Here is a 16,001-nt window from a genome sequence, read left to right on the forward strand (position 1 = left end):
CCAGAACTAGCCACAAATCCTGCTGGAAAGAACCTAAAAATACTTAAAAATACTTGCAGAGATCGAATGGAGCCGTTAACTCAAAAGCCTGGTGTCAGGCATGTTCTTTAATAAATAAGAAACGAGCTGATATGTTACAGACCCCAGTCTTTACGTAAAGAAAAAGCTGACATTTAGAGCGGTCTCGCAGCAGATTTTAAAACAGTGACACTGATTTGTGGGGTTTTTGGGCACAAATTTGAACCTTTTTGTTTTATCCATGTCCTTGAACACAGCTCGTGACTTGGGCGCTTTCATATGTACCGATTCATTTAGGTTTGTGCACTGAGGCCAGATTTAGGTATTAAAAACGAGTCAGTCATAACACTTCTTACATTAGTTAAAAAGCTGAGCTTACACTAAACCAACATTTAAATTTCCCCTTGTGGGACTAATAAAGGTATATCATATCATATCATATCATATCATATCATTACTAAAGTATTGCTGCAACATTGTAAAGACAAAGATGACACACAGACCAGACATAAAACACTGAACACTTTTTAAAGACGAGTCATTTAAGAGTATTTTCTCATAGAATAAAGTCGGCTGATATGGTGAAGGAAAAATCTGCTCACGAATCCTCCAACTTCTTAAAAGTAAGGAGTGACCTGAGCTGGAAATCAACATGAGAGGGATGACTCAAGAAGAAGAAGAAGCAACAAGAAAAGAAAAACAGAGTTCAGAGTGTAGTTAAGATATCAAGCTGTATCCACAATGTGTGCCAAGAAACTAAGCTTGTCTGTTGTCATGCTAAAGAAATAAAAAATCTGGAATCAGAAAACAGCCAATAACTGCTGATCAACTCACCCACTCCTCTTCGTGCCAGTCCACGTGCAGTGACGACTGGCTGTTGTGACCGCTGTACTTTGCTCTCAGCGTATCCTTGTCATTGCGGAGCACTACTTGTTCAGACTCAGCGGAAGGAGAAGCTTTGGTTGCGATGTACTCGTACTGCGTTCAGGGCCTAAATAGCTGAAGCTAGCAGCTTGCAGCCGCACACTGCCACCAGCTGACGGGTCTGAAAGGAAGAGGGTATGAATGAAATATGAAGCGTCCCCACGTAACGTCAAACACTTTTAGTACCTTGTCAACCAGACTGGCGAGCGTCCACTCCAGTCCGCTGGCCGATTGGTCTTTGGCAGCTTGAGACAGCCTCTCTGCGTAATAGCTGACCTGAGTCTTCAGCGTGTTGACGTAGGCGATGATCTCTTTGGCTCGGACAGTGTCCTGGGGTATGTGGATGATGACTGAGCTGGAGAGGGCACTACTGCAGGGAACAAAGACACACCGACACATCTGTATCCGAGCTGGGACTGAGGACACTCACCAGCCACTTTATTAGGTACATGTGTTCAAAAGCTTGTGGCAGCAATTTAGTGCATTTAGTCAAATAAAGACAATAGAGTGGCCTGCAGGTGTATATTTTTGTAATGTTTCTGTCTTATGCCTGAAATATGCTTCAGCAGGAAATATACGCTGTAACTGGAAACAACAGCATGATGGACCGGTTTAGTGTTAAGAGGTGTTACATCTGAAGTTAGAACGTAAATTTCCTGCAGAAATCTAAATCAAGCTTCAGAGGTACTGTTCCAAAAATATAGGGAGGGACGTTACCCACCAGATGTAAAAATAAACACTGTCTGCATGCACATGCCTGCTCTCAATGAGCCTAATCGTGGCTTAGAAAAAACAACGAGGAGCCGACTTCGATAAATGCGATACCACTCGCTTCACAAATTCAGACCATCTGTGTACAGTGGCGTGTCTAGAAAATTTTTGTTGGGGGGGCCAGGTAGGGGCACAGATTTGGAGAAGGGTGGCAGATTTAATTGGCAGATAATGTTTTAAAAAAAATTCTACCAACCCTTAACCATAATTCAATAATCCTATAAACCTAATAACCAAATGCACTTTTAACTCTTATTAGAATGAGATTTTAACCACTACGGTGCAAAGTTTTTAGATACTGCGTTGATAAAGTACAAGAGATACAATCAGTGCTTTGTCAGTGTTTACTCAGCAGTCAAGGACAGCAATATTTGCATAGTATTTTTACTGACATATAGTGCACATATGTTTTGGGCAAAAACATTTTTGAAAATTAAAATACGAACATTTGTAACAAACAATTGACAAATTAGCCAATGCCAATGCAAAACTTTATCTGCCTGTTAAAAAAAGAAGATAATCTTCTCACAAACTGGTGTTTGATTTTGAAACAGGAAAAAAGTGGGGAAACAACTGAAAAGACTAACATTTGAATGAAACCTGAAAGCAAGTAAATACTTTCTATGCTGCCTTATCGTAAACTTTGGTAATATTGATAAAGAACAACACTGGCTGATGATAAAATACAGTCAGCTGGCATGGTGACACTGCCAGTATTAACCTGCAGGGCTGGACTGGGACAAAAAAATTGGGCATTTTTACTACAGACCGACCCACCAGGTAGTAAAGCCATAAAGACTTTGACTGAAAACAAACCCTGTTGTGACAGTGATGTACAGTCTTGTTGGTATATGTATGATTTCTATACATTTTACGTCAGATAAAAACTTTGGTTGTAAGATTTAGATAATTATTTAATAAAAACTAGGTATTTTAAATGAGAATAAGAAAGAAAAGTATTTCTTTGTGCCCACCTTTCCCTGTTAATGCCCTACCTGGCCCCCTGGCAAAACTTTGCTAGACCCGCCCCTGCACAGTTACCAGCTGTCTGCTACATAAAAAAGGATCCTGGTGTTATTTGTCTCTCAGAAACAGTTCATAACTTCCCTTCAACTCATTCATGTCACCTAAAAGGTAAACCTGTTTCTCCATCACCTGTTCAGCTCTGATGGTTCAGTAAGGACATCTCCTGGTTTCATCTTCATGTTTCCCTCTCACCACATATCTAAACAGACATCATGACCAGCAGCTTTACAGCTGTGGCTCCAGCAAACATCAGCTGATACTAGAAATTAATATTAAATACATTCTAACAACAGCCGATCAAGCTTAAACGTGCTGCTGTTGTTTAGCGCAACATCTGCTGGTTTCCTCTTTCTGGCGCAAAGTGGGCGATAAACAAGAGAGAAAAGCCGATCAGCTGATCATTGATCAGTTTCATGATTGAAGTAGCAACAGGAGAGGGAGGGGGAGAGAATGAGAGAAGAGGCAGCTGTGCAGCATAAAGACAGAATAAATCCAGCTTTGTGTCTTTTTTCCATTCTAGCTAAAGTCCGGGACAAACTGCGTCTCTTCTCAGCTCAATACGAAACGTGTAATATTTTCTCTGAATGAGGGACCATTCCATTTTTTTAAGGAGCCGTTGGCAACTCTACTAACCTTATGAATAAAATAAAGTTCACTATCAGTAACATCATAGCACCCACCCAGCTGTATAAAAACTCCGTCAAACTGGCTAGAACGCAGTATGAGTTATTGCAACTGACAGTAAAAAGTCAGCAACATGAAAATAAACTCCACCTAAACTTGGTTTATATCTGACCCAGATAGACTGCAGGTCATAACTTCTTACCTGAAGTTCAGTTCACCTGACACTCGGACTGGTGGCTGCTTCGGGTCTCTCCTCCTGCCTCCCCTTCCCTCATCCACCTGTTGCCTCTGTGGAAGCCCCGTCATAGCCACCACCAAACAACGGAGTTATTTCTACACATCGACCTGCATCTGGCCAATCCACCACCTCTCATTGTTCATGCCATTACAAAAAAAATAAAAAATAAGTCACTGGGGATATGCCCGGTATGCCCGATGGCCAGTCCAGCTATGTTAACCTGCAACCAAATCTGCAGCTCCATACAGCAATGTTACGACTTAGATTATATCTTATAACGCATAACTCTTATGTTAGCTGCCCTCAGTAGCATACTGTCTGAAATATTCGACGGCTGCAATAATTCTTTAAGTGTTATTTTTTTCCTTGGTATTCTAATTTCACCGAAGTTTACTAAACTCAACAAACTTGATATTACTTACCGGGACATTTATTCTGTCCTCATTTTCTTTCACCGAAAAATTGTTTCCTGCAGTGCCATCTTTCGCGCTTGGCTCTCCTACCTTTGCTAACGTGATGCGCATAGCGCAGAAGCGATGCTGCATTCACTTACACTCGGATATCTGAGCGTCACCGTGAAAACATAATCGGACATTTGATATTTGATTGAATTTTATTGTTTTGCCTTTGGGGTGGCACCTGGGGTGGCCAGTCTGGTTTGGGGGGTGGCCTGTGCCCCCCCAGGCCACCCCGCTGGACACGCCATTGACCATAGCACAGTTGGATGTTGAGTAAAGTCAGTCATATGTTAAAAGAATGAGTGATGACTCATGGTGAGACATCGATCATATGTCTAAACTTCAAATATTTTTACTCCTTGAGTGTTGGTCACATTTTAGTGAAATACGCACATGATTATTATGTAATGGTTCCTCACTCAAACTGGGTCATATGTGACCAAAAGCGTAACATACTGACAATTTGTCACATAGCATAAAATGTTACACTTTGGGATGAGAACATGTTGGTTCACAACAATCACTACTGGTTTGAGACTCTTTTTCAGTTCTCAGTGGATTTTAATAGTCATTCATTTTTACAATAAAGCCAAGCAGAGCCAACAGAACTTATCACTTTGTTTCTGTACTTCAGCATTACACAAACGGATAATGATCCAGATGAGCTACTACATCACAGACACTCTCGTTAAGTAGATGTTATAATAAATCATGGTTGGTTCCTCACATAACAATGAATAAAACTGAAAGAAATGTTGTAGGCTACTCAAATGGAAAAGCCCACATAGTAAATAAAGTATCAAATTCAGTCATTTGGAAAGATTTCAGTGTCCCGTGACTATTGATGATAATGTTTTTGATGTTTTTTTTATACAGTCCCTTCATCCACTTGTTACTTATTTATTCAACATAAACAAAAATATGTACACTCCTAGCTTCACAGGCAATAATGACTGCTGCCATGCAGTTCTTAAAATGCTTTAATTCTAAGGTATTTGCTGTTACACAGTGGTAACTGTTACAGTTACCACTGGCTCTCAGCGAAGGCGGTCGCACTTTTCTCCTCTCCTCCTTACCCTTATCTTCCCTGCTTAGCCTCTATGTCCTTGTCTTGTCTCGTGTGCATTACTTTCCCTGGAACACTCTCTCACTGTCGTTCTCTAAAACCTAAAGAGAATTATGGATTTGATCAACTGGTCTCTGAATGCTATTGACACCCTTTTCTCAACGAGAAGTCTGGGCTCGGGAGAGCCCGAGTGCCCTGGAGGGACTTTCCCTGCCGGTTACACTATGGACAGGTGGCAGAACTGGAGGGTCATGTGCCTGGCGGGACTGTCGATCGAGGACGCTGAAGATCAGAATCAGAATCAGAATCAGAATACTTTATTGATCCCTGGGGGAAATTATTTTTTGTTACAGTGCTCCATTATAAACCAACATTAAGACAAGACAGACAATATGCTAACTAAGAATAGTACAATATATACATATATATACATACATACACAAGTCACTTATAAATAAATATTTGGAAAAGAAACATGTGTAGCTGTAGCAGCAAACAGTGTGTTAAGTGGATGCGTTGTACAGGGAGATGGCCACAGGCAGGAATGATTTCCTGTGTCGTTCAGTGGTGCTTTTCGGTAATCTCAGTCTCTCACTGAACGAGCTCCTGTGACTGACCAACATGTCATGGAGTGGGTGGGAGGTGTTATCCAACATTGTCTTTATCTTGGACAGCATCCGCCTCTCCGACACCACCTTGAGGGAGTCCAGCTCCATCCCCACAACATTGCTGGCCTTACGGATCAGTTTATTAAGTCTGTTGGCATCTGCGACCCTCAGCCTGCTCCCCCAGCATGCAACAGCATAGAGGATCGCACTGGCCACCACAGACTCATAGAAAATCCTCAGCATTTTCTGGCAGATGTTGAAGGACCTCAGTCGCCTCAAAAAATAGAGACGACTCTGGCCCTTCCTGTAAAGTGCTGTGGTGTTTTTAGCCCAGTCCAGTTTATTGTCAATGTGTACTCCAAGGTATTTATAGTCCTCCACAATGTCAACACTGACCCCCTGGATTGAAACAGGGGTCAAGTGTTTCCTGGTCTTCCTGAAGTCCACGATCAGTTCCTTGGTCTTTGCCACGTTGAGCTGCAGATGATTCTGCTCACACCACGTGACAAAGGAGTCGACCACAGCCCGGTACTCTGTCTCATCATCCCTGCTGATGCATCCAACCACCGCAGAGTCATCAGAAAACTTCTGAAGATGGCATGTCTCTGTGCAGTGGCTGAAGTCTGTGGTGTAGAGGGTGAAGAGGAAGGGGGAGAGGACAGTCCCCTGTGGTGCCCCTGTGTTGCTAATCACCTTGTCAGACACACACTGTGGGAGACGTACATATTGTGGTCTTCCTGTCAGGTAATCAACAATCCAGGACACCAGAGAAGCATCCACCTGCATCGCTGCTAACTTATCACCCAGGAGGGTCGGCCTGATGGTGTTGGAAGCACTGGAAAAGTCAAAAAACATGACCCTCACAGTGCTCGCCGGCTGGTCCAGATGGGTGTAGACACGATTGAGCAGGTAGATGATGGCGTCCTCTGTTCCGAGACGAGGCTGATAAGCGAACTGAAGGGGATCCAGATGTGGTCTTACTATGGGTCGCAGCTGGTCCAGGATGAGCCTTTCCAGGGTCTTCATGATGTGGGAGGTCAGTGCCACGGGCCTGTAATCCTGGGGGCCACTGGGACGAGGCGTCTTTGGTACAGGGACGAGGCATGATGTCTTCCACATCACCGGGACCCTCTGCAGACTCAGACTCAGCATAAACAGTTTATGAAAGACTCCACACAGCTGGGGGGCACAGGTCTTGAGGACAAGGGGACTCACTCCGTCTGGTCCAGCAGACTTGCCTGAGTGAAGTCTCCTCATTTGCATCTCAACCTGGTATTGAGTGAAGGTGATGGGTGGGGGAGGGGTGTCAGGAATCTCACAGGAGGCAACATGTGAAGAGAGAGGCTGGCACAGTGGTGTGGCTCTGGATTCCAGGCTGACTGCAGGTGAGGTTGTGGGGGTAGGAGCAGACACTGTGGTGTCGAATCTATTGAAAAACAGATTCAACTCGTTGGCTCTATTCTCACCTCCCTCAGCTCCCCTGCTGTTGGTTGGCCTGAATCCAGTGATGGTCTTCATGCCCCTCCACACCTCTCTCATGCTGTTCTGCTGGAGTTTCCACTCCAGCTTCCTCCTGTAATTGTCCTTAGCCTCTCTGATCTTGTCCTTTAGTAACACCTGGATCTTCCTCACCTCCTCTTTGTTGCCCCCTCTGAAAGCCCTCTTCTTGTTGTTGAGGAGGGCTTTGATGTCCTTAGTCACCCACGGCTTGTTATTTGGGTAACAATGAACAGTCTGAGCTGGAACAATGGAGTCGGTGCAGAAAGTTATGTAGTCTGTGATACACTCAGTAAGCCCATTGATGTCCTCGGCGTGAGGCTCACAGAGTGTTTCCCAGTCGGTCACCTCGAAACAGCCCTGTAGTTCCGCTATTGCCTCCTCTGACCACCTCCTAACAGTCCTGGTGGTCACAGGTTCCCTCCTCACAACTGGCACATAGCGGGGGGTGAGGTGAATCAGGTTATGATCTGACCTACCAAGTGGGGGGAGGGAGGAGGAGCTGTATGCATCCTTGACGTTAGCATACAGTAAGTCTAAAGTTTTCTCTCCCCTGGTGGGACAGTCCACATATTGTTTGAATGTTGGTAGTATCTATCTATTCGGAACCGTGATAACAGGGTTCTTGCTGATCGGAGTTGGCTTAGTCCTGGTTTATCGGAGAAATAAGAGAGCGGAACCGGCTGTTCAAACCCCCCCAAGGCTGCCCGCTGGAATCGAAGCGATGGGACGAGGCGCGACCTCTCACAACGAACGTAATATGGTTAACACCTTGGAGACGCTTACAGCTGCTGTGAAGGCTCAAAATAACACCATTAAGCGTATGGGGGGATACATCAGGATCACTGCAGTTGTGAGGTCTCAGAATCAAAAGAATGACAACACCATGGAACAGAAGTTTGATACCATCATGGGGAGGCTCGCGGCTCTCCAACGGGAGATTGAGAGACCAGCGTCAGAGTGTTAAAGAGCAGCCTGAAAATTCTCCTGGGCTGCTCGCATGGAAATTTACAAAATAAATTTAAAAGTAATGTGAAGGTCACTTGCAACAGTTGTTGATTGTTTAACAATAATATACATATATGTGTATATATATATAAAAACACCCAGCACGCCCCTGCGGGCGGTTTATCCTTCAAGCTCGGGTCCTCTACCAGAGGCCTGGGAGCTTGAGGGTCCTGCGCAGTATCTTAGCTGTTCCCAGGACTGCGCTCTTCTGGACAGAGATCTCCGATGTTATTCCCGGGATCTGCTGGAGCCACTCGCCTAGCTTGGGAGTCACCGCACCTAGTGCTCCGATTACCACGGGGACCACCGTTACCTTCACCCTCCACATCTTCTCGAGCTCTTCTCTGAGCCCTTGGTATTTCTCCAGCTTCTCGTGTTCCTTCTTCCTGATATTGCTGTCATTCGGAACCGCTACATCGATCACTACGGCCGCCTTCTTCTGTTTGTCTACCACCACTATGTCCGGTTGGTTAGCCACCACCATTTTGTCCGTCTGTATCTGGAAGTCCCACAGGATCTTAGCTCGGTCATTCTCCACCACCCTTGGGGGCATCTCCCATTTTGACCTCGGGACTTCCAGGTTGTACTCAGCACAGATGTTCCTGTACACTATGCCGGCCACTTGGTTATGGCGTTCCATGTATGCCTTGCCTGCTAGCATCTTGCACCCTGCTGTTATGTGCTGGATTGTCTCTGGGGCATCTTTACACAGCCTGCACCTGGGGTCTTGCCTGGTGTGATAGACCCCAGCCTCTATGGATCTTGTGCTGAGAGCTTGTTCTTGTGCTGCCATGATTAGTGCCTCTGTGCTGTCTTTCAGTCCACCTTTGTCCAGCCACTGGTAGGATTTCTGGATATCAGCCACCTCCTCTATCTGCCGGTGGTACATACCATGCAGGGGCCTGTCCTTCCATGATGGTTCCTCGTCTCCATCCTCTTTCTTGGGTTTCTGCTGCCTGAGGTATTCACTGAGCACTCGGTCAGTTGGGGCCATCTTCCCAATGTATTCTTGGATGTTCCTTGTCTCATCCTGGACTGTGGTGCTGACACTCACCAGTCCCCGGCCCCCTTCCTTCCGCTTAGCGTACAGCCTCAGGGTGCTGGACTTGGGGTGAAACCCTCCATGCATGGTAAGGAGCTTTCTTGTCTTTATGTCAGTGGCTTCTAGCTCCTCCTTTGGCCAGCCTATTACCCCAGCAGGGTACCTGATCACGGGCAGGGCGTACGTGTTGATGGCCCGGATCTTGTTCTTACCATTCAGCTGACTCCTCAGGACTTGCCTGACCCTCTGCAGGTACTTGGTGGTTGCAGCTTTTCTAGCGGCCTCTTCATGGTTCCCATTCGCCTGTGGGATCCCCAGGTACTTGTAACTGTCCTCTATGTCTGCAATGTTGCCTTCTGGTAGTTCAATCCCCTCAGTTCTGACTACCTTCCCTCTCTTTGATACCATTCGACTACACTTCTCCAGTCCGAACGACATTCCAATGTCATTGCTGTATAGCCTGGTAGTGTGGATCAGTGAATCGATGTCTCGTTCACTCTTGGCATACAGCTTGATGTCATCCATGTACAGGAGGTGGCTGACAACTGCTCCGTTCCGTAGTCGGTATCCGTAGCCAGTCTTGTTAATGATATATATATATATATATTAAAACATAAGTAGGTTGAGTTTAGTATAATAAAATTGTAACAGGCCAGTTATAACCTGTCTCGAAGCATATGTACTGTTGTATGGAGACCTGAACACTACTTGCCTTTGTTGTGGTGTTACAATGGTTGTCTGGGAACTCTAGAGAAGGATTATGTAAACCTGTTTCAGCTCAGCAGACAGAAACTGAAAAGACTCCTGAGAGATAATCTGAGTTCCTCTCAGATCCAAAAAACAAAAGGTGATAATGTTGGTGACCCATATGGATGGCGCCGTTGGAGAGATGTGAGATTAGACTAGACTTGTAGTCAAGACCGCCTAATCCGAGACCAAGACAAGACCAAGATCAGAGGGTATCGAGACCAAGACAAGACCAAGACCAAGTTGAGACGAGACCGAGTCGAGACGAGACCAAGACCAAGACCGAGACAAAGAAAGTCTTTAAACTGCAGCCAGATGCTATTCTATATACAGTACATATGCAGGACACCTTAAACTAGTTTTTTAATTAAGCAGCAAGGCAGAACAAAGTCAGGCCTGTATCAAGACACAGGGACTAAACCCCAATTCAACCAGACCCAGAACTGATCCAGTATTAAAACAGGACTACAACAGTAACCAAGACAGAACCAGAATCAGAACTAGATGATAGTAGCACTAAAAATAATCATAGACCTGCACTACACTTATTTTTTAATTCTACCAAAGTACAATATTTAGATTGAGAAAAGTTTATATAATTATTTAGCCTTGTTGTGCAAACAAGCCTGCATAACTTAATAAATATAGAATTTGAAAAGTAACAAATGGTATCCAAAAAGAAACACTAGGTACTAGATACATGTTCTGATGAGTTTTGGCAAAGAACCATTTGACTAACATGTGTGTCTCACCTGCTCTTGTTCCATCTCTCTCCCTCTCTGTTCCTCTCTCTCCCTCTCTGTTCCATCTCTCTCCCTCTCTGTTCCTCTCTCTCTCCCTCTTTGTGCTGACAATCAAGCCAAACACCAACATCATCAAATATACAGTTGAAATCAGATATTTAAACACTCTTCAGATAAAAACACAAGCACGTTTTTAAATTGTAACATCAAATCAGACTAAATGTTTATTTTTTTTAGATTGATAAATATAAAAACATATTTGTTAACTTTAAGAGTAAAGAGAGAAACTATCTGTATTTCTTTATTGCAAATGGCACCAAATTGTATTCAAAATTGAGCCACACTTATGCAGCTCCACAGTTCTTTTCCTGGTGTTTTGGTTGACATCTCTTGATTTTCCCATGTCACAGAAACAGGCTCTGTGTTTTGCCTTATATGCATCCACAGGTGTGCCAGGTGTGTGGAGTTTTCTTATTAATTAACAATAAAGTTAGTGTATATGTGCTCCTACATTTGATGAAAGTGATTAAAATAGACAGCTCCCTCTTTTTATTCTGACATTTAACTAATTCAAAAGATATTTCAATATTTATTTATCTAAAACAAAAGTTTACTCTAAATTGATGTTTAACAGTAAAAAAAAAGTTTTTATGTTTTCTCCATAAAGTGTATGTAAATATCTGGTTTCAACTGTGAATATACTGTTGTGTATTGAAATTCCTCTTGTTTTGCATAGATATACTGAACAACATCCAAAGCATAATATATAAAATAACATCTACCTGAGTTTTTTCTTTGAAAGCAGCTCCTTATGTCCATTGTTGTGTACATCAGTACACAATTGAAACCGATTTAGAGAGTTTGTTTAGCCGTGGAGGGTAAAAACTGAAAATATGAAATGTAAGCTAAGACTCTAAAAAATCAGCATTGCTGTTCGGCTTTTTATTTATCCATTTGTTGATTCACTCGAAGAGCAAGTAACGCAACCAAGTGATCAGTTTGATATCAATCTTTTGTGATACACCGTCATATTTACATTATTAGTTCAGTACGAATGATTTTCTTTGGTACCTGGTCAAACTTAAGCTCTCCTCTGTCTGCAGCAAACTCGCAGGCAGCAGCTTCTCCCCCCTCGCTCACATGGGTGCTGAGCTCAGTCGCCTAGTGCCTGAGCTCGGATCATACCAAAATTAGGGGGAATTTACGACGGTGCGCTCTGTGCTTCGTGTGTTGTTTTTGTTTTATACAGTTGTCAGTCAGGCATCTAAGACCCCATGCTTCTGAAAAAATGACCCGGGCTTAAGCCCAGTAAGCCACCCCCCCGCTCCGCTGATGGTTGACTCCAAATCCCCCGAACACTATGTCGATTTGAGAAGGCAAGACCGAAACAGCGAGACCGAGACCAAGACAAAAGTCCGTCGAGACCAAGACGAGATCAAGACCACGTAAAAGTGGTCTCGAGACATCCAACTCTAGATTAGACTAATAATAAGCAGTCATCCAGTCATACTTGTTCTTTAGAGTAGGTTATAGGATGTATTAACAGTTCATATTTAAATGAAATGAAATGAAATAATGGGTCCTAAAATGATACAGTGTGACTCAGCAGTCCTTCTTGGCTTCTCTGTCTGTAGTTCACTGCTTATCCATTAGATTCTGTCAGTCTGCCCCAGGGCAGCTGTGGCTACAACTGTAGCTTGCCTCCACCAGTGTGTGAATATGTGAGAGTGAATGAATAGTGGTATTGTACAGCGCTTTGAGGTTCTCAAAAAGCGCTATTATTATAGATGTGAGGAATTCCTGGCAAATGCAGTGTTTATGCATTTAAACAGTTAAGTGGTGTTTTATCTTAAGTGGCTCTTAAGATGCATTAATTCATTCTGAGCCTCTTGAGAGAGCAACCCCATTCTGCTCATGTTAGTAATGTAAATTAACAGTGGATTGAGAAGTTTTATCATCTGGCGTCAGAATTTGCTGCTGTTTACAGTAGATGTGTCCTGTTAAATCCTCATATCAATGCTCCACAAAAGATGATAAAAAACATCAAAATCTTGTGAGTTACAAATTGACGTACAGGATGCTAAACAGGGAGTTAGCTGGGCCGCTCTCCAGAGTAGTGTGGTTTGAAATCTTACTAAAATTAAGCTTGTTTTCACACAAAAATAATTGAACATGTTAAGTGGGATGTATTTTTGTATTTAGGTGAAAATTTAAAAAAATACAAAATCTTGTTGTGGGCAAGAAAAGATCTATTGCAAAGAGCTGATAACCAAAATGTGTTTGACTTTTAGCACAACTCACACTTTTCTGCTCTTTCTGTACATTTCATGTTGAGTCTCATTCATGTTTTTCCAGATCTGGCCAGTCATTGCTGCAGTCTGCTGTCAAAGTAGACGGTGCAAAGCTACAACTGCTGAGCTTGACCTCTGATCTAAATGGCCTCTATCAGTGTGAAGCATCTAACACATATGGAAGTAAACACGGTCAGCTTTATGTGCGTGTGGCATCAGGTGAGGTCAGCTTGGATATCTGTTTCTGATTTTTGGATTTGTGCTTTTGTGGCTGTTGTGTCATTCTGATATTACTCTGTTTTCTTTTCTGTGCACTTCTATGAGGAAAATAATTAGAAACTTGAACATCTAAGCTAAAAGTGAAATGATGGACTCTACCTATGTATGTATTCCACTAATCTTTAGTAAGAAGCTATCTTAAAGAAGTGCTTCCTTTAATCTGTAGCATCATCCTCTGTTATACCAACCATCTGCATGTCCTCCTTCACTACATCCGTGCACCACCTCTGTGGTCTTCTGCTTTTCCTCCTACCTGACAGCTCCATCTTCAGCATCCTTTGTCCAGTATGTCCACTATTCCTGCTCTGCACATGTCCAAACTATCTCAGCCTTGCCTCTCTTTGTCTGCACGCCACTTAATCTGAGCTGCAACTCTGATGTACTCATTTCAAATCACCCGTGACGCTCGTCTCCACACACTCGAACCTCCCTCCCTGCACTCTCTGCTTCATCTCTCTTGTGCACTGTCTGTTGCTTTGGATGGTTGACCCCAGATATTTAAAAGAATTTACCTTCTGTATCTCTGCTCCCTGCATATTCACTGTTACTCTGCATTCACGCACATGTTCTGCTGACTTAAGTTCTTTTCACAATAATCCGATGCACTTCCAGATTCACTAGCTGTTCTTGGTCTCCAGCTTCACACTCAGCTCAACTATAAACCTTTTTCTTTTGCCACCTCTCTCTTTGCTGAATTTCATTGTACAGAGAAATGCTTTTCTTTGTACAATAAACATTTTGAATCTTGAACCCAGAGCCTGTCTTAATTCCACCCTGAATTCTGCACATTTTTTCCTTCTTCAGCTTCCACCGTGTGATCCTTGTCTCTGTTTTCACTCACTTTCTCTACTTGACCTCCAGAGTCATCCAACAGACTACCATGCAATGCTTGGTAGTCAGTGTGTGTGAATGTGAGAGTGAATGAATAGTGGAATTGTAAAAGCGCTTTGGGTTCCTTGAAAAGCGCTATATAAATGCAATCCATTATTATTATTATTATTATTATTATTATTATTATTATTATCATTATTCCTAGCTGTGCTCCTCCCTGACACTACTTTACAGTCTCCTACATAAAATATAATCCCCCTGTGTGGATCTTCCCCCACTCATAGGTCAGCCTGTGTTCCTCTGTCTTCCAAAAATAAGTGTTCAACACCTTTTCACTGAATCCAGAATCATCTGTCCTCCAATTTTCTCCTTTACTCTCTCTTTACATTGTATTAAACTGCTCTCTAGGTTTGCATATAGTCCCTATATTTAAAGTCTCACCTTCATACCCCTATCTTTGCTTCTCTCTTGCTGACTTCAAATACCCCTACCCCTTGCCACTTTTGCCACTTCTTTTATGGTTTGGCCATCAGTATCACAGTTTCTACCAGCATCCTGTTGGCCAAAAGCCAAAAGTCATTGTAAACCCTCATTATAAACACAGCCACCCACTGATCCAGTGTGGAAATCTCATTCTTTGTGAGCCACGTGCTTGACTTCTGTTGGGTGGATTATGTTTCCTTATTGTCTCAGTCTTATGAATTAAGTTTGTAATAAAAAACTAAATGTCATAAAAGTGGGAAAGAACAATCATCTCATTCTCATGTTCTTCATTATTGTGTCCCTGTAGGAGCATGCCCTGCTGCTTGGGTCTTATTTGGTGTTTTGCTTTTCCTGAATGTTGTTGGTGCTGCAGCATGGTACTTTTATAAACGTGGATGTTTTCAAAGGTACTTCATATATTAACTTGCATGTATCTAATATCTAGAATAATATGTAGTACTTCTCATTTTAAAGCTTATGTACCTCTAGAGACCTCTACAGGCTGCCATTAGGAATCAGGATGAAATCCTTGAACACATTGTCAGGCCCTACGCTGGTTTCGTTGATCCTGGTTTCCTCCTCTTGTACAATAATTCCTGACCTTAATAGGCGAGAATATGCAGGCAGATGAAAGAATTGGTACTAATCACCCAAACCTCTTTGATTTTCAGGGTAGCGTTGAATTCAGCCCTCTGTAGGTAGATCATTTTCATTTCTATTAAACAATGTGGCATCCATTTGTTCCTTACACATTACCCAGTCCATATCAGTATAGATATCCAGATGATTTTTTTTTCCAGTATTACAAGGGGCCAAGTCACATTTTTGTTACATTCTGTAAAAAGGAAAGTGCACTAGTTACTTTGGTGCAATAGAAATACAAAACGTTCTCTCCACCTGTCCAGCACATTCTCCTCATTGTCTAGGTTACCAGACTGTAGTTAGCTCAGAGGCTGTAGTTGCTATTCTTAGTAGGGGAAACTGTCATGTGTGGTACCCTCAGTGGTCCTGAAGAAGCGGTCTTTGGTCCAATAAGAATGCAATTGTGTTAGTCTACCCCAATTGAACCGCATCCTACATGGTGTTTCCTGGCTTTATAAAAGTGAATCCCTGGACAAATATATTGTAACTGAAGACAGATGCAGTAAAAAGACTCACTGCCTGCAAAGTATTCAGACTTTATTTATGATTGAAGGTAATACAGAAGTTTTGTTCAAATCCTTCAGTTGCAGCTGAGTCTGCAATTAAATTGTACCTTTATTGTTTTATTTCAAATCTACTGTTCTAGTGTACAGAGGCTAAATTTTAAAAGTTGATTTAATGTCCACAAATTTGCAGCCTCTGTGA

The 16,001-nt window shown here is 42.9% G+C and overlaps 2 protein-coding genes across 6 annotated transcripts in view; one reads left to right on the forward strand and one right to left on the reverse strand.

Annotated features, from left to right (window-relative positions):
- LOC147311439 (nectin-3-like protein) overlaps positions 1-16,001 on the forward strand; it is a 95,266-nt gene that overhangs the window by 76,382 nt on the left and 2,883 nt on the right. For both annotated transcript variants that reach the window (XM_086266576.1, XM_086266575.1), the window contains exons 5-6: positions 13,126-13,280; positions 14,962-15,061. In XM_086266576.1, coding sequence (XP_086122702.1) covers positions 13,126-13,280; positions 14,962-15,061 — 255 coding nt within the window. The remainder of the gene's footprint in view (positions 1-13,125; positions 13,281-14,961; positions 15,062-16,001) is intronic.
- Positions 1-16,001, reverse strand: part of LOC147311444 (inositol polyphosphate-4-phosphatase type I A-like) — a 34,278-nt gene that overhangs the window by 8,306 nt on the left and 9,971 nt on the right. Inside the window, exons 1-3 of one of the 4 annotated variants that reach the window (XM_086266585.1) lie at positions 3,566-5,397; positions 1,129-1,312; positions 853-1,063 (exon numbers count right to left, since the gene is read on the reverse strand). In XM_086266585.1, the coding sequence (XP_086122711.1) occupies positions 1,010-1,063; positions 1,129-1,312; positions 3,566-3,669 (342 nt within the window). In that variant the 5' untranslated portion in view covers positions 3,670-5,397 and the 3' untranslated portion in view covers positions 853-1,009. Of the gene's footprint in view, positions 1-852; positions 1,313-3,565; positions 5,398-16,001 lie in introns of those variants that run through there. The other 3 variants (XR_015125357.1, XM_086266584.1, XR_015125356.1) reach the window with 3 other exon arrangements.

This window comes from Aulonocara sp. 'chitande type north' Nkhata Bay, linkage group LG16, assembly GCF_057382095.1.
Source record: "Aulonocara sp. 'chitande type north' Nkhata Bay isolate Kocher_YH1m ecotype deep benthic linkage group LG16, A_spYH_male_GT1.1, whole genome shotgun sequence".
Lineage (NCBI taxonomy): Eukaryota > Metazoa > Chordata > Actinopteri > Cichliformes > Cichlidae > Aulonocara > Aulonocara sp. 'chitande type north' Nkhata Bay.